Below are 19,532 nucleotides of genomic sequence, written 5' to 3' on the forward strand. Positions count from 1 at the left end.
AGTAAAATGTTGGATGCTATGGAGGGAAGATCTCTTGACAAAATGAGGGATGCAACTGTCTGGAAGATAATAGCCAGATGTATGATGATACAGTTGTGGTCCGGAGGGAGGCGTGAGAGCTGCCATTTAGCCTCTGTGAGGCAGAAGTCAGTGAAGAAAACTACAACAGCACCACCATTCATCGTTGATTAATTTCCACATGACCTGATGGAAAGCCCCATTTGGTAGTAGCTTGTGGAAACCTCTAGCAAGGTCTCAGCAGACCCTACATTAAATTGGCATGGAGCCAAGATGTATTTTGAAGGAAGATTCATCTCATCGGCAGTAGGCATAGCAGCAAGGATCCTTCCTGTATCCTACCTGTGGGAAATTCAACTTTGCACCAATCCATCAGGATGCAATATGTTAAATAGGCTTCATATTTAACAGCAACAATCTGCATGACAAGCACCTTTTTCAACAAGAAACAACTTTCCCCCCCCCCTTACAAAATAACCTCTCTCAATTTCTCATTCTAACATGTTATAATCTCAGTTTATTAGATGAGCAGGATTTACATGTTTAATCCAATAAAAAAGGATTTACCAAATTGAAATCATTCCATGTTGGAATATAGTGATGATGTTTAAAAAAAAGACTGAATCAGTTCCAACTTAAAAACATACAAAAGGAAATACATGGCTTCCCACTGTAAGATTATTAGGATTGCTTCAACAATTAACAGAGCATTTAGAATATATGCAGCAGATCAGAAACCCCACCACCCACTTGCCCAAACATGATTCAAAGTACACTGCTGTACTTTCACTTTCAATGGAGTTTACAGTCTTCAATGGCAGCTCAGCACCAACCATTCTAGAGCCACTGGGAAGGACAGAACATTCCAGAGAGAGAGGTAGGGACATGGGGGGGGGGGGGGGGGGGGGGGGGAGGAGGGGAATATAAAAAGAGGACAAGAGGTCACTAAAAGCATTACTTAGATCCATTTACAGATTACATGGACCTTTCATTGAGGGCTAAGCTTTACTATTTTAAAATAGAGGCAAATAACCATAATTTACAGGATTAATATGCCAGATCCAAAACTAGGCCCTTTGTACTTAGCTCAACATCAACAAATACCATATGTAGTCATTGGTTTAAACAGGATGAAACTGTTGGATTTCGGAAACCACAAACTGTTGCCTCAGCATTCTCAGAGCTGACTCCATAACTAACCCTTCCCACGCTCTGTGTAACTGAACCCTGGACAAGATCTGTAGGTATCAGCACACCGAGAGCCAGTTCCCTTCTCCCTTTTAAAAGGGAATCCTTTTGTTTTATTATTGCCAATTGAATGGGATGTGCTGAAGCCATAACAAGTCATTTCTTCCCCCAGTACATTGTTCTGGGCAGAAACTTTTGGAAGTCCTCCAGGTTGGGAGATCAAAAGCTGCCAACTGACTCAAACCTTTCACCACCAGCAAGGAAGGAAGAGGGCAAAGTGTTTCTTTACTCAGAAATTCAGTGCATGATATTGCCTTTTCATTCAACTTTATACCAGTTTCCACACTAAAATATATTCTCACTAAAGATCAATGGATCTCAGCTTTAACCTCTATCCGCTATTAAGTGGGCAACTTGAGAGGGATACGGTGCAGGATGAAAGAGACCGTCTCAGGAACAAGGCAAGAATGAGGGGGAAAAAATGGGTTTTCACCGTGATTGAATAGTTCTAAGTTAATATTTTGTTTAAATATTGGCTTTGGTCCAAAGTAGTCAGCAGCTGGGTTGGCACAGAACTACAAGAGACACCGCAGTATTTTAACCCTATGAAATAAGAATGAAGTTTTCTATTTCTAGAAATCAGTTTGCCTGCAAAATAATTCACCAGCAGTGAAAAGTCTTTAAAGTTATTCCAACTGAAAAGGGATAAATTAAATGTTTAATTTAAACAATTTTAATAGATTGAAAAATCTAATTTTTTTTTAGCTCTTATTTAGAAGCTAATGGAAAGGATTAAATAAGGAAGTTGGTAATCTGACCCAATAATGTCATCAGCAGGAATTCTAGGATCATACGATTACTAGATGGATTAATAATCATCCACATGAGAGCAAGACAAACAGGATCTGGCCAGCAGTCTCATTTAATTCCAGTGGGTTATGTCAGTCAACACGTCTCAACAATATGCCATTACATTTGACAAGCGGACAGAGTTGGACTCTGCGTGGAAGAAGTCCTCATTCCTAGTTTACTTATAAGGTTCAATAACTTATAATGGGTTTAATTTCTCAGAGTAAAACTCAGTTGAATAACCTGTTCAGTTCCAAACCAAAGATTTCCCAGTCCTACCACTAATGCACTATTGTACAACGTGAATCCCATGATCTGTGTGAACAGTTACTGGAAAGTTACTGAAAATGTTTATTTCAAGAAATGCATCTGAGGTAGGCAGTCAAAGGGATTCGGTCTTGAGCATGGTGGTTCCAATTGCAAATTAGAGAGATCAACGTTTTGAGAAAGGAACCCAGGAATCAAACTCACATCAATGCAAAACGTCTTTCAGTTGCAGAATTCACCATTACAATCTTGTCCCAGCCCAGAGTCCACATTGAATACCTAGCAGCTGTGAGGAGTTTTCTGGCAGGACACAGATACTTCAGTTGCTGAGACAGATTGACACACAGCATTGCCTTTGTTTTCCTCTGTAACAAGCCATGTCCTCAGCTGAAAACGTCTGCCTGAGTGCACGATGCAGGTCAAATGGGACAGGAACTGACTGCAGTTCTGGGTCAGAGCCACATGCAAAGTTACTCAAGCATTGGGCAGTCAGAGGTGAATAACCTTCAAGACTGGACAGTATAAACTGACGCACGTTTTACGTTGGTGCTCAGCAGTTGAATTCAGGGATTCCTGGCCCAGCTACAGGGTGCAGACACTGCATCGGACACTCACACCGGTGTACCCTCTGATAGGGAAGGCAAAGGTTGCTGCGTGCCTTGGGTTTTCTCTCTGCCCTCGTCTTTCAACCACTCCATTTTCTGCTTGTGCTGACGAATTGCATCGGTCACCCTGGAATCAATCATGGCTTCAGTCAGGACACCATCCTCGGAGGCATATGCTGCAGCCTGCACAACAGGACAAGTGCATCTGTTACTAACAATACACTAAAACATGGGACAAATAAAATTAAAACAGATATTTAAAATTTTCTTTTAAAAAGCAAAAACTTGCCCACCTAGGACCTGTTTTTCCAGACAATGACTCTCAGATAAATCACAAGTTTTAGAAGCGAGAATTACTGGAAGGAAACCTTTTTAGTCAATTTAAGAATTGACCCATTTCCCATTCTGTTCATCCCACTGCATTTCCTTTAATAAAACAAATGAATCAGAAAAGAATTGAGAGAAGGCATTGGGTGGCAGCGGTACCAGGCTAGGGAGTTACCACCCAGTCCACTGAGTGAAACCAAAGCCCCAGAGGCTGCTGGATTCAAACAAACCAATAGGCCAGAAGGAACCAGTGTTAACAGATCTGAGAAAATGAAAAATGCAGATGTTAAAAACCTGAAATAAAAACAGAAGATGTTGAAAATATTCAGCAGGTCAGGCAGCATCTAAGGAAAGAGAGACAGGCAAGCGTTAACATTTCAGGTTGGAGACCCACTATCAGAACCAGGGAAGAGATTAAATAAAAAGGTAGTTGCAGAGAAGGTGGTGGTGGAGGGATGTACAGGACGAAGGAAATATCTGTGCTACAGAGAGACCAGAGTTACCATAGGATAAACTGCAGGGGCTGCTTAGTCAAATGGGCCAATGGAGGAGCAGTTAGAAGGTGGCAACATAGACAAAGAAGCTTAAATTTGTTGCAAATAGCAGAGCTATGGGACATGCCCAGCAGGTAAGGCAGAGTCTTCACAGCCCTCTTGGGAAGAGGATTCTAAAGGTTCAGTACCTCTGGGTAATTTCTTCTCATCTTTGTTCTGAATGATCAGCCCTTTACCTTGAGATTGTGACCCTGATGTGCATTCCCCAGCCAGGAAAAATGTATGTTTGCCCTGTTTCAGTTCTAACTTTTGAAGAACAACAAGGAATTGGAATACAATTTTGAATCTAATCTCTTCTGAGTTTACATAGTGCCATAGAGCATTTGTAGACAAGATAATGAAGGATGAATTCTCAGTTTCAGATTGTGGGGTAGGTTCAATGCAGAGTACAATACATATGGGAATAGAGGGACAAGGGATAGTGCAGGAAAATGATGTGGAGGTAGATGATCAGCCATGATCTTAATGAATGACAGAGCATACTCAAAGGGCCAAATGGTCTAATCCTGCTCCTCTCTCTCATCAAGCTCCATAATAACTTTGTACATGTCAGTGAGATCACCTCACATTCTGCAAGTTATAACCTCAAAAAACATTAAATATGAATTCCCTTTCAGAAATACATTTCGACTCCACCCATTCTTTCCTTTTTTAAAAAAGTGTCCTGTAACATTCCAAAGACGTACGGGTTAGGAAGTTGTGGGCATGTTATGCTGGCACCGGAAGCATGGCGACAATTGCAGGCTGCCCCCAGAACACTCTATGCAAAGATGTACATCAAAACACACAGTGAAGTACGTGTGACTAATAAAGATATCTTATCTCTGTAATTACTTCCATTCCTGTAATACTAATGTCAGGTATTTGGTCTATAGATCCCAATTTTTACTCTTCCTCCTTTTCTTAAACAGTGGGGTTACATTTGCTCCCTTCCAGTCTGTGGGAAGGGTTTTAGAATCTATGTTATCTTCCAAAATGCCAATCAGTATACCCATTATCTCCACTGGCACCTTCTTCAAGCTATCATGGTCTGGGGATTTAAACTGCTCACAGTCCCATTAGTTTCTCTAACATTAATTTTTGTTTTTACTAAGGCTATTTCTTTTGTGCTCCTCATTCACTCAACCAATAGTTCTCCACCATTTCCAGAAGATTTTCTGGTTCTTCTTCTGTGAGGACGAAGTATTTGTTTAATTTCTTTGCCATTTCCTTCGTCCCCACTATAACTGCTCCCATCTCAGCCAGTAAGGGATTCACTTGAGCCATGCTTTTCCTATTTACATGAACCTGCTAGGTAAGCAATTAACTGGAGAGCACTAGCCGCAACCGGGTCATGTCATCCAAAAACTTTGGCGCAGGGGTTCACATGGCACCATGAAGAGCAGAAACACAGACCGATTATTGTTATCTCTAGTTTGGGACCTGGACACAGATTCCAGGTGAAATCAATACAGATACAAATACAGTATGGAACTTTGAACACTAGAAAGGGCAGTGTATACCTCAGTACCATGCTGGGCAGTGCATTGACATACCTTGGAGACATATTTGCTTCAGTTTATGATGGACAAAAGTTAAATAGGAGATCAGTTCAATGAAAAACCAGTTTATCATGTCAACAACTCTAAATGCTGCACGATTTATTGCTTTAATTACAACTCCAAACAGTGCATCAATACGTGCATTTAAAATTGAAGGCAGCCATTTCACTTAGAAACGATTTTGATGAAATATTGAACTAGATTTCAGAGTAAAGATGGTCACTAGTAGAACACTGGTCTTTAAACACTAGCTCTAAATTCTCATTGATTCATTCCCCAGAGTGCTGGCTCATTCATTGGCAGGCATTCACATCCAACATTTTAAAAAGAAAAACAAAACAAAAAAAAAAAAAATCAGGTACAGAGAATTAAATTCTGGCTGTGCACCATATCCCTTCTTCTATTTTCCCTCTGCCTCAAAAATATTCTACTAAATGGGTCAAAATTTGGAAAAAGCAACCAGAACAACTGCATGAAGAAGTCAGTGTCCATTATCAGAACTGCTGGCTTTGTATGTTGTTCATTCAATTGTCTCCCACTACTGGCAGTAAGAAGACAGATGCTCATCACAAGACTCTTCAGTATTTAGTTCATTACAGGACATTAAGGAGCTGCAGTAATGGCAATCAGTGGTAATTCTGGTATTGATGTCAGGATAAGATTCACTGGGTTTAGATAGAAATGCGGCCAGCATGAGTGCTTGCGGACTTCAGCTTGCAAAGCAACCAATGAGCACAGTATTGGACATGGTCTGCAGAGGCTGATGATTTTTATAAAGTGCCAGAATATGCCCAGGGGAGTTGGCACTAAACATTTTAAAATAATGGACGTACAAGCACCCAGAGCACGTCACAGGCTTTTACACAAGTGGCTGACTCTGGAGATTGTTATACAATACTGCTGAAATGTTGTACATGTTATATTTAACCACATAAGGAGTATTGACCTGCAGCTGGGAAGGTTTGTCATTGAGGAGCAGCAAGCTAGGACTACGATTATCCTAATGTTGCACATGGCAAGTTCCAGGCGTTTTGTATTTTCCATTCATTTCCCACAAATGGAATCAAATTCGTCTTTGTTGGAATAAAAACAAAGCTCCAGGAAGAAAGTCCCAGACGCAATTCTAAAAAGCTTCACATGAGCAATACTTTTCTTCCAATCTATTTTGGGATAATTAAAATCACCAATATTGCTCAATAATTACTAACTAATTTATTACCAACACAAACGTGCCCACAAGTACTGAACCAAACAAAATCAGTTCAAGCAGTTATGAATAGTGAAGAGCTAAAATTAACTAAACTGAACCCAAAAGCTAATCTGCAGTTGATATTTTAGCCCAATGAATCTCTCATAAGCTAAACTATTCTGGGCTTCACTGCTTACGACTGAAATGTTATGAGACATAATCAGCTTGGATATTAGATTACCCTGTCTGCAGCTGAGGACTGCCTCATTTCCAAGCTCTTGGAGCCAAAGAGATTCTACCTACACCCATATGAAGGAAGAAAATCAGTTACCCTTTTCCAGTGGTCAGTTTTACTGAATCAGAATGAAAAAAGCATCTTTCGGAAGTTCCCTCATGCATTACATTGAATTCCAGCCTGCCTTCTGAGACAACTACAGACCTTAATGCAAGACGTGAAGAGGAGTTTGAGTATTCTCTCTCAAATCAACAGATTAAGTAGTCATTTATCTCACAGGCTTGCACTACAAAACAAGTGACTGCAGCAGTGAAGCAATTTGGAGTGTAGGGTGTTTTGTGTAACTCAGAGGATGTGAATGATTGTATGCAGTGAAAGTTCTTTCTTTTGAGACACAAAAACAGGGGACAATATACATGCTTGCCTTTTAGATTTTAAAAATCCATCACTGTCCAGGATATAACTCCAGTGTGGATCAGACGCCATCTGCTCATTTGAGCAGGCAATGTCTAATTTCTGGAGTCCGGCAAAATTGACCGAATCACATTTAATGAGCAATTGGCGACAACCTGTGAACCTAAAGCAACAGTGGCCTCTATCTCTTGTAATCCATGATCTGGCAAATCATTTGCCTGCTCCTATACTGATCCAACTCTCCACTTCAACTGTTTCAATGCAGAGCAAGTAAGAGCAGACACCTACACAGACCGAATACTGAAACTTCATCAATGTAACCATTTAAAACATTTCATTATAAAGATAACAAACAATATCTTATAGCTAAATTTAACAAAATACTGAGACCTTGGCACCTAATTCCGCTTTCTTTCTATATGGCACATCTATACACTAGAAGACCAGCCTTGTTATGAAATAATAAAAAAACAATTACATCCAGGGAGTGTGCCTTCAAAGTTGTCACCTTCATTCCCTGAGAAGTTGTCAGCAAGATCTGCCAGGAATTCAGAATTCAGATACCTTCAATCATGCTTATCTTAAGAGCCAATAATTTTGGATTACTTGGGAGAACAGATTGCAGTTTTGACAGAGGCCATCTCTCTCAGTAAATTCAGCTCAATATGCTGTGTAATCTGCCCTCCTTCTGTTAAGGCTGGTGGGCATTTGTTTCAAAAGAAATTTATGCCAATGCATTGGTATTTTTAGATCCAAGTCATTAATTTTCCATTAATCTATGTCAGCAGTAAATATACATAAAATAGTGTTAATAATGAGGTACAGGTGGGGAAGAGTTAATCCAAAATGGAGTGTGAGCAAGAATCCAGTCAGATATTCAATTTTGTTAAAGCGAGCTCACCCAGCAGGGAGAAGACTTAACCAGTGTGCACTTGCATGAGATTCTAGATTAAACTAAACTGTTTCCATGAAAAATATCATATACATGGCAGAGAATATGCAGCAACAGCCAAACTAGTTATTACTGTTGAAAAAGTCCATTTGTTTTAATCACCATTAACTTGGGAGGATGAGCACCACATGAACAGTAGGCACGGGATCGAGAGCGAGAAGGAAAAATGCTAATCACTGTGCACATGAACTTTATTTACTCTTCTTGACTGAATGACAAAAACACGGAAGAGCTTTTAACTACATGTATTGAGCATTAAATAAAAGCCATACCTGCCAGGCCACCCCCAGCTTGGAGATCTCTCTACCCGACATCCCGTCAGTCACCAAAGCAATCTCGGAGCATTTCTTGCCATAGTCAAATTGGGCCACTTTCAGGCGCCTGTGAAGCAAAATCAGATGGTGACTGGGTGCTGTGAATAACATGTTTATGGGTGGCCAATTTCTTCAAGTTTAACTTTCACTTAACATGTGGGCATTCTTGTTGCTTAATATTCAGCACCTGCACATTCAAGCCTGGGGATTAAGCTCATAAAACAGAGTACTTTAAGATATGGCATTCAGCTCCTCCACTGGGGCAGTTTTATAACAGAGGTGTAACCTATATAGAACAAGTGCCCGAATGTTTCTTGTACACAGATCATCTCAAGGGTGGTTCAGCAAATTAAGGCTCCACAAACAGTACTAAAGTGAATGACCAGTTAGTCTATTTTAGGTGTGATGGCTAACAATTGTACAGTAACCATTTTGCAAAATCAAACTCTCCTCTGTAGGTTCTACCTACCTGAATGAACAGGTTTTTGTTTTATCTGAGTCAAAATGATTGAGAACACAGTACAGGACTGCACTGAATGTTAGCCTGATTGTGTTTAAACCACAAAGCAAGACTTGGCTGGGTCAAGCGGTTTCAAGTCTCTGGTTGCAGCTGTTATAATGGGAAAAGTTTCTTTATACAAGCTGCAACTATGAAATGCTGGAAGTGCATTTCATAAACAGGGATAAACTGTCTTTAACAGCCCACTGAAGAAGTCACAAATTCTGCATGTGCTGATCTTTAAGTTTGGCTCTCACCACAAAATCTAAGACATTCAAAACACTGCTGCCTGCATCCTAACTTCAAGTTGCTTCTACCCGCCACCCTATGGCTTGCTGAGCTACACTGGCTACTGGTTAAGCAAAACCCTGATTTGAAAATTCTCATCCTTTTCACCCACTCTGGTCTCACCCCCCACCCACTCCAACTCCTCTCCTCACCAATTGCGGCTTCTCAATTACTTGCTCTGTCACTGGCAGCCATGTCTCCCACTATCAATGCCCAAAGCTCTTGAATTCCCTCCCTCAACTTTACCTTCTATGACACTTATTAAAACCTGCAGTGTCTCTCAATCCTTTGACCGACTACTCAAACTTTTTTTTGGTTGGGTATCATTTTTCTGTTGGACATTCCTCATGTGAAGCACCTACTTTTGCTACCTTAAAAGCATTATAAATGAAAATGGCTATAGTCATCATTGGTTACTCTTGGAACAAAACAGAATGCAGCTTTTAGTGTGAAGGCTTTAAGCCATATGGATCCTCATTGTCCTTTTGATGAGACTTCAACTTCAGGTGGAAATGAACTAACAAGTGAAAAACGAGCGCTATAAATTTCACCCCGATGCTTGCCTTCACCTTTCAATGCACAGATCAGATCCTCTACTCTCCTGCTCCATCAGTGAACAATTCAGGAGAACAAAACAGGGAAGAGGGACATTAAGGAATTAAATGAAGAGGCTGTATGAAATGAAATGGAGTTTCAGAAGTTTTATCTATTCAACAGATTAGAACAGACTGCTCATATTTATGCCAGGCCAGAGTGGAGCATTACACTTCAGTAAATGATGGGCTCCTCCAACCTCCTGCAGCCACAATGGAAGTTCAATTAACACAGAGAAAGATGTTATCTTTCAGGAAGAATTACAATGAACCATTGCTCAATAGCAGCAAGAGGCTATCTCAACACATGGTGGGTAGCTAAAGGCAAGGTAGGTAGGTAGGTTAAAATGGGGGTGAGGAGGGAGGAAGTGAAATTGGAAAACAAAACGATAAAAACATAAAAAAAAGCAGAAAAGTATCACAGCAAGCTTGCATAGTAGTTCCCCAAACATCATTTCCTGAGCAAATTAGAACACGTACTGTTTTCCTTCTGTGGCAGGTTTCAGGACATATTTGTCAAAATATAACCGAACCAGCCGTTCCCTCTCCTCTAGCCCTGGTAGACCAAAGTTAACGATTTCATCAATACGATCATTGATGGCCCAGTCAAACTGTTCTGGTTGATTGCTTGCCAATACCAGCATAAACCTGTTAGGAAAAGCAGATGAGACATTAATAAATAGGTCTAGGATATCATTCAAACAAGGCAGGGTAATACATCACTGTGGAACTGATTGTAATGTGTTTCACTGCAGAGCATTTTACTGTGTTTTTCACATTTGTTTTTTTTAAAAAATGAAATAATTACCCCGGGTGAAGCTTCAAATTCATCCTTCATCCGACCCTTCTCTATATCAGATTTACAAAAAGGCTCAAAACAAAGCAGTCAGACACCAGAATTCATGAGAAGATGTACAGAATGAAGCAGTTGAGATCAGCTCTTAACTTTGTTAAGATTATAAAGGCACACAGAAAGATATACAGGTGGGAATTTAGCAAGCAGTGTTAGAACTGGGCCTGAAAACCAAAAATTGAGGAGAAAATTGCTTTGGATCTGAGATATTTGTTGTTGGTCCCCAATTAAATGAATTTAAATATTAATCCAGTTCTCAGCAAGATTTTTTTTTTAAGAAGTGCAGCATCATTGGGAGTTCAATAAGTATAATGGGGGATTGTAAAATTCACACAATGCCTATATTAATTGGAAATATTCAACAACAGAATTATAGATAATGTCATACCAAATTTGTGTTTTTGTTTAGAGTGTGCACTTTGGGATACAAAAGAGCTGGTGAAGTATTAACCTGTCACTGATAGTGGGAGAAATTTGAGGGTATATCATATACACACACATATATGTCACATAGGTCAGAGGCCAAGGCTTGGCCATGTGGATTCAGAACTGGCTTGTCTGTAGAAAGCAAAGGGTTGGGGTGGAGGGAGTTCATTTGGATTGGAGGGCTGTGACTAGTGGTGTCCCACAGGGATTGGTTCTGGGACCTCTACTTTTTGTGATATTTATTAACTACTTATATGAGGGGGTGGAAGGCTACGAAGTGATGATGCAGCTTTACAAAACTCTGGTTAGGCCACACTTGGAGTACTGTGTCCAGTTCTGGTCGCCTCATTATAGGAAGGATATGGAGGCGCTGGAAAGGGTGCAGAGGAGATTTACCAGGATGCTGCCTGGATTAGAGAGTATGGATTATGAGGAGAGACTAAAGGAGCTGGGGCTGTTCTCATTGGAGAGAAGGAGGATGAGGGGAGACATGATAGAGGTATACAAGATATTGAGAGGAATAGAGTGGACAGCCAGCACCTCTTTGCCAGGGCACCAATGCTCAAAACAAGAGGACATGGCTTTAAGGTAATGGGCGGGAAGTTCAAGGGAGATGTCAGAAGGAGGTTTCTCCCCCAGAGAGTGGTTGGTGCATGGAATGCGCTGCCTGGGGTGGTGGTGGAGGTTGATACGTTGGACAAGTTCAAGAGATTGTTAGATAAGCAATATGGAGGAATTTAAAATAGAGGGATATGTGGGAGGAAGGGGTTAGATAGTCTTAGGTGTGGTTTGAAGGGCGGAACAACATGGTGGGCCGAAGGGCCTGTATTGTGCTGTATTGTTCTATAGTTCTATAATACATTAAAGCTGCTGGTTTAATGGAAATATTTTCTCCGAAGACTGGCACTAATAGAGAGAATGATAGTGTGGATTCCTGGCAAGTGGGCCATTTCATTTTGAGACATTATAAAATAGCTACCTTTCCAGTTAAGTGGCTATTAATAGCTGCAGTTGATTGGCAAGATAAAGAATAGTATTCAGTGAAGGGGGGAAAAAAAAATATCACAGGATTCAACACACAAGAGGTCTTTATGCTTAATAACAAAAGCATCCGACTGTAAAATTCACATTAAAAAAATTCATTAGAATACAATTGCTTAGCACAGCATCTTTTAAGTGGAATTTTCTTCACTCCTGTGCAGGGATGTGGATTCCACAAGCACCGACCATGCTCCACTATCTCATACAAAAAGCGACTTCTATGTGAAGCCTAGATAGTACAGGTGGAGGTTGGCTTGAGGGAGAAAAACAAAGTTGACACAAACAGAGCATCTTAAAAGAAAGTCAAAAGTATGGTGATAGTGGAATCCTTGGTAAATAGAGGGTAGATTTCAAGCTGAAATTTCATTTAACATTTAGACGTTGAATTTTTTTAAAAATAAGAAACTGCATTTTGCTTGCAGTCAACAGAAAATGCCCATCAATGGCACTGAAGTCAATAAGAACTAAGCAACTGCCTGAATATAACTAATTACTGCGAGCAGGAAGTACTGAGCACATGCAACTTATAAGTGGCTTGAAAAGGTTTACAAAAGTAAGCAATTATCTGCTGTTGCAGAGCTCACGTAAGCAGTGCGCACCATAAAAACATAAAATTAACAATGTGGCAAGTGTGTAAATTTACAGGTGGGGGGGGGAGGGGAGGGGAAGAGGATAGGGATACAGCTTTTTGCCTTGTAGTGGTTTAAGAAAGCTTAAAGCAATGGATATTTAAATTTACTAGTGCTTTGCTGTTCCCTACAAAAAGACAGAATATTTTCCAAGTGGTGGAAGAGTGGCCAGCTAAGTAGGAGTCCATGCACAAAGATTGTTAAGAGTTTCACAGGGGTAAAGAAAATAAAAGAGCAAATGCAATGTAGGCCTAGAAAGCAAATTTGAAGTAAATCTTAGATGTCATTGATCTCAAACATTAACTTGTGGCTCCCCACAGATGCTGCCTGATCTCGTGAGTATTTCCAAGACTACCTGCTTTAATATCAAGTTCTCACATCTGCAGTGTTTTGTTTTAACACTGGAAATCAAGGTGGATAAATGTTACGCTACAGCAAGACAAAGCCCTGATAAGAACACATCTGGAGTATTTCTGGACTCAGAGTGCAGAGAGCAGATGTTACACAAACTAGTGTTCCATTCCCTGAAATTCAAAGTATAATTGATTGAAATTTTTAAGAGATTAACAGAACTGACAAGACAGACAGAGAAACCACTGGCTCTTGAAATATAAAAGTTAGAGCCAGAACCTTCAGGAGTTACAAACTCAAAAAACTGTCTCAAAATAGAACAGCAACTGGGCCTCGGGTGGTGCAGTGCTGAGGCCCATCCCAGAATGCACTTGCCCAGATTTGACAGCAAAAGTTTGGACATGTGGAAAATGTCATCCACAAAATGCAATTTATGTGAGCTGGACTGTTTATTTTAAAATCTATTTAACATATACATCAAGACAAATGGGGCTAAAATGGCGATATGGATTTGGGTGGATTAGCTTTATTCCCCCCAATGAACAGTAGAAAGGCCTCACCCTGTTCTTATCACAGAGTTTAAACACAATCTCAAAATACCCATAAAAGAATTTCCAGTAGGTGTTAATAGTCATTGATTATGTATGAGCACCCAGTTTAATTGTACTCAGCTTTGAGTGGTCAAGTGCATCACCTTCAATTTCTGCCCTCGATGCACATCAGATATTATCTGGGATCTTTCCTGTGTGTGTGGCACAGTTCCACAACAGGTAAAGTTGCTGACTCAGTAGGGGGAACAGCTTTACAAGTACTTAATAGATCTGATCTCAGTCAAGGAGAAAATCTCCAAAAGGAAGTCAATACTCCCAGCTGCCCAGGGTATTGATCTGGCAGAACAGGTGCAGCCTGCAAAGGAGTATGACTTTGCAACAACGGGGAACAGAAGGAATAAAATCCTCTGCTTTAAAAATGTAACTCACTGTAAACCAATTAATTACATGCAGACAGGTTACTGCTCAAATACTTTGTTTAAATAAACAACCAGACATATTATGATATTTCAAACAAACTTTTAAACAGTTGTTAGCTTCCTCAATGATCCAAGCTGGGTATCAACACAGCTGTTTGCCTTTTGGTATTTCTCAATCAACAGGCTATGCAAACCTACACTATTAGTCTTCATCTTGAATGTTGTACATGAAATTTTTATTTGGCCAATGATGGAAAGGCCATTGGTTATGAATGAGAGGTACACATATGAGCCCCAAAGATTCAGGTGGTCCTCAATTCTTTTGTGACCTTTAAGTCACTTTGCCCTCTTCTTTGTTACACAATGATATCCTGGAGCAACAGGCAACACCTCTTCCGGAAAATCCCTCCGCTATGCTCGACAATGGGTGAGCTCCAGCCCCTGTAGAAGTCTCATCTTGTCACCCCAACTCCAGGCCTTGTTGAATGGGCTTTACACCACATCACCTTCCCAACCCCAATGGGTTTCAGCCCAGGCAAAAATCAGTTACAAAACGTTTGTGGGAAAGAAATGTAGTTTTATTTCAAATAAAGATGAGGGAGAATAAAAATGAACAATACAATGTTAATTATAAAGCCCAATAAACGTTAAGGTGGATCCAATACCAGAAAAATACTAAAAACCACCCAATAAGCCAAATTGTGCTGTCCCACTGCCCACAAACAACCTCCCCATACTCACATTTACCTGGTCAGAGAGTTGACCTCTGACTTCCCAACCCTCAGGCAGCACTGGTCGAGCCCCCACCCAGACTGCACCTAGGTTTTCTTTCCATCAAAATGGAAGCATTTTAAATTATTTTTGCATGTCTCTGGAACAAAAACTTAACAGAAAAATCACCTAGGATATATATTTTTTAATATATATACTTCCCCTTTGCATTCTAACCTGCAGGCCTAGAATCCTTCCTGAGTATTTACTCATGTATTCTATCCATGAACAACCTGGCCGTATACTAATTTTGCCCACTGTCACACTAGTTGACAGAGAACTTGATGCTGTCAACCAAACTTAACACAGCAGAATTAGTTCTGTAAAAGGAAGCCCAGATTGATTGCTGCTCAGCGCACTTCAGATCCATATCCTTTTCTCATACCAAATTAGTTTGTCACGAACCCCTGTAGCTCTATTGTTCTTCAAAGCCTCATTTAATTAAATAATCACTTTAGAAAATCAGAAGGCAATCAAGCAGGGTCAACATGGTGTTATGAAAGGGAAATGGTGATTGACAAATTTGTTTGAATTCTTTGCAGATGTAACAAACAGGCTGGATAAAGGGCAGCCAGCAGAGGCAGTGCATTTGGATTTCCATAAGGTGCAAGGAGCCACATTAAAAGGTTATTGTACGAGAGTGCAGGGGGTTGGGGGTAATATATCGGCATGGATAGGGAATGGCCAACTAACAGACTGGCAATCAGAAACTAGGGGATGCCAATGGGATTACTGCTGGGGCCTCAACCATTTGTAACCTATATCGATGACTAGGATGAAGGGACCACGTGTTACTGGAGCCCAATTTGCTGATGTTACATAAATAGGTAGATTAGGAAATTGTATAGGAAACAAAGGGATATAGATAGGTTAAGTGAGTGAGTAAGATTTTGGCAGATCTGGGAACAGTTTGGGGGAATCTAGGAAACTGTGAGGTTATCCACTTTAGAAGAAAGGAAAAGCAAATTATATAAATAGTGTGAGATTATAAATGTTGGGTCTAATATATATGAAACATGAAAAGTCAGCATACAGGTAGAGCAAGCAATTAAGGCAGCTAATGTAATGCTGGCCTTATGGGGTGTGGGGGTAATCAAGTATAAAAGTAGGTAAGCTTTGATGCAACTTTACATTGTGCTGGTGAGACCACATCTAGAACATCGTGCACTGTTTTGGTCTCCATATTTCCAGAAGAATGTGTCTGCAGTGCAGAGAAGGTTTGCTAGGATGAAGGGCTGACAATATGAAGAAAGATTTTTATTTTCTCATTGGAGTTCAGAAGAATGAAAGGTGATCTTATTTAAATCTACAAGATTCTGACAGGGAAACAACATGGTGGATGCTGGGATAATGTTTCTTCTATTAGGGGTCTGTAGAATGAGGAGACAGTTTTAGGGTAAAGGGTCACTCATTTCAGACTGGGATGAGGAGGAATTTCTCTCAGATGGCCAGGAGTCTTTGGAGTTCTCTAGCCCAGAGAGTTCTGAAATATATTCAAGGCAGAAACTCAAACATTTAAATTACAAGAGTTGGGGGTATGGGGGGAAAGTGGCACTGAGGCCTTGTCTACTGAAAGGCAGAGAAAGCTCCAGGGGCCAACTGGCCTTTTGTTTTTTTTAGAAAAGTGTTCTTAAGTAAAGCACAACCTCTACTTCACATATGAATGAGCAGAAATACTCCATTTGGTCCCTCAAGCTCAATACAGACAAAGTTCCAAATAATTACCACAAAATGACACCCATATTCTGATACAAGGTTTAAGGAAGCCTTGGAGCCTGGTGACATTTTCCACATGCTAGCCAACACTTGGAGGCTGCGATTTGAACATCCAAGGAAGATTTGCACAGAACCACTTTTGTATCAGGCCTGAGCGAGGCGAGAAGACGGGAACTGAGTATTTGTTTCCCTACTGTCCCAATGTTGTCCGGCAATTACAGAACTTCAGAGCTTCTTGAAACCTGACTGTCCTTTTGACAGCAGTTATACTTCACAGCCCAATGGTATTGTGATTATAGCCTAGATAAACAGAATTTTCTGCACCTCTTGTGCCTGCGCAGATTAATGAAGGAATTTATTCATCATAACAGCAGGTTTTTGTGGGTAAGTTACAGACATGAACCTTCGGAGTTATTCTTCACTCAGTGTGGAGTTACACAGACTCATCCACTCTACAGGGGCACATGTTCCATTCACACATCCCTGGTGTACTAGATTGAAAGTGACAAGGGATGTCCATACTGCCAACTCCATAAATAATTGGCTTGGAATTTATGGCAGTGTTAATGGCAATGTTATCAGTGTCTGCTATTAGTCAGTGAAGCAGACAGGATACCCTACTCCTCCACCCCTGTTGCAGTATTAACTAATAACATATCAGTGTTATGAGATAATATTAAACTAATTGCTCACTATTATTGCACTAAAGAGCAACAAAAAACTCAACATGCATTTTCTAAGCACCTTTAACATTGCCAAACATCCTGGAGGTGCTGCATAGGAGAGTTATCAGAACTTTGTTACTGAACACATTCCTAATGAAATAATAGCAAGTAAAAGCAGAAAGTAGAGTGGGTGTTCAGAAACTTGTGGGTTTAAGATGCATATTAGAAAAGTAAAGAGGAGGGCCAATGAAGATGTTTCGGTTAAGAAATTCAGTCCTGGGGAGCTGAAAATACACAATGGCTAAGTCAGGAGTAATTTAAGATTTAAACTCTAATCATCACTGAAACACCTCTCTGGCCTTGAAAAATAAATTCTGCATGGGGATTCTATTTTTCAGGAACATTAAAATGTTGTAGATTATATCAAAACAAGAAGCTCTGTTTTACTATTAGAAGTTCTTCCATTCATCTCATGTACACTTGCCAATCTTTCTGCACAACAGTGAGAGTAAATTTTTATCTCCTGTTTTGCTGTCTGCATCATCTTTCCATCTGATTTAGGAAATTTGAGGAAAACGTAAGTAGCAGTTCCTTCACTGCAGATAGCAAAATATTGGCAAATGGTTTCTCAATTTACAATTAAAATTATGGATTAACGATGGGATTGATAAACAATTGCCAATCTTCAATATTTTCCCTCATTATGGGCAGTAATTAGGGAAAATATCTGTTCCCTCTCTGCTTTGCTCATATGACTAGAGAAAATTATTTTCTCCTCCAAACCGGAAGCCTGCTCTGCCTGTTCTTAGCTCAGTGGTGTTTAGAAATCAGTGGCAACTGTACCTGCTGCAATCTGCACTACAATAGAGTGAAATAATTTAAATCTGTACTTGAATGCTACAGACGACAATTCGCACCAGCAGAAATAATGAATTGATGCTTTGGCAAAAGCACCAAATGAACTGCGGAAACACAGAGGGAGAAGGGAAAAAAGCAGCAGAATGTGTCTGCACCTTAATCCTACCATTGAGCTCAATAACACCTCAGAGCCAAATCAGCATCGCCATCACTTGCTATATTTCAATAAAAATAGAGGACATGAAACTGCAGTTCAAATACATCGAAATGGACCTTCATATGTAAATATGTAAACCTAGACAGTCATGCTGGGGGTTAGTGGACAGTCAAAACGTGCTTTAAAGCTGCCTTTGAGCCAACTGAAAACAAAGCACTACTACTGCTTTATTCCATGACCTCAAAATTCTATCACAATCACAACTCACCACCAGTAAAACCATGGGATTGCATCAGATTAACAAAAATAAAGCAAGATGCATTTTAAAACCACAGACTTCTAAGCATTAACCAAGAAATGAAAAATACATTTCCAGCTGAAACTACAGACTGCTGCTTATTAAATGGTTCAGTTGCTTTTAGTTGAACTGTAAACGTCTTCTTACTTTAGACAATGATTTACCCTTCAGCTATTTTAAAAAGCTAGCTTGTGTGTCAATCAATAAGCAGGAGGCATGACAGAGGTTAGCTGGGAACAGCTGACAAGGCTTCTATCTGATAAGTGCATTAGCATTCAAGACTTTCTACAATAATCATAAAACCACATGGTCAAGAAACTGATTTATTCACCTCTATACTGCAATTATATTCACTGTGAATGGCAGTAATAGGACGCCACAATTAGATTTTTAAAGTACAACAAAGACTGCACTGCACTAGTTGGTCGACTAAGTTGCAAGGAGGGCAGGCTATGACTGCAGCAGTGTGCACTCTCATAAGTAAAATATTGTCTTGCCAGGTTTGTATATATTAAGAGATCCTGTATATTAAAAATAGCGATTACTACTGTGCGTATAGTGTAAACCAACAGTACTCTACCTAAGCCTACAGATAGATTCTTTTGACCATAGATTAAGACAAGGGTTTTATTGATCTGGGTTCCGATTAGGAACAGTGCTTCAAACAACAACAACAAAAAACTCCAGGAAACTCTAATGGCTCCTCTACAAACTAATTTCAGCACTTTTCAGTGGATCCCTTATCGTCATACTTCAAAAAGCACCATTTTAGTGTTAGGGAGCTGTATCCACATTCACGACAAACAAATAAAGATCTAAAAAAAAGCTCTTCAAAGCCTCTTATAGATTATCACTCGTTTCCTCTGCCACCCTCAACAAAAGTTTCGGGAGAGGTATAAAAACATGGTGGTCATCTTTAGAGAAACTCGAATTCCTCATCAGCTCCCTAAACTGATGTAGAAAC

General features: G+C 40.0%; 1 protein-coding gene across 1 annotated transcript in view; it reads right to left on the reverse strand.

Annotated features, from left to right (window-relative positions):
- Positions 1-514: 514 nt before the first annotated feature.
- The window catches only part of atad3 (ATPase family AAA domain containing 3), a 52,218-nt gene continuing 33,200 nt past the window's right edge, over positions 515-19,532 (reverse strand). The window contains exons 14-16 of the mRNA XM_052039203.1: positions 10,314-10,481; positions 8,412-8,520; positions 515-3,110 (exon numbers count right to left, since the gene is read on the reverse strand). Coding sequence (XP_051895163.1) covers positions 2,934-3,110; positions 8,412-8,520; positions 10,314-10,481 — 454 coding nt within the window. The 3' untranslated portion in view covers positions 515-2,933. The remainder of the gene's footprint in view (positions 3,111-8,411; positions 8,521-10,313; positions 10,482-19,532) is intronic.

The sequence above is a fragment of the Pristis pectinata genome, chromosome 26 (assembly GCF_009764475.1).
Source record: "Pristis pectinata isolate sPriPec2 chromosome 26, sPriPec2.1.pri, whole genome shotgun sequence".
In the NCBI taxonomy this organism is placed as follows: Eukaryota; Metazoa; Chordata; class Chondrichthyes; order Rhinopristiformes; family Pristidae; genus Pristis; species Pristis pectinata.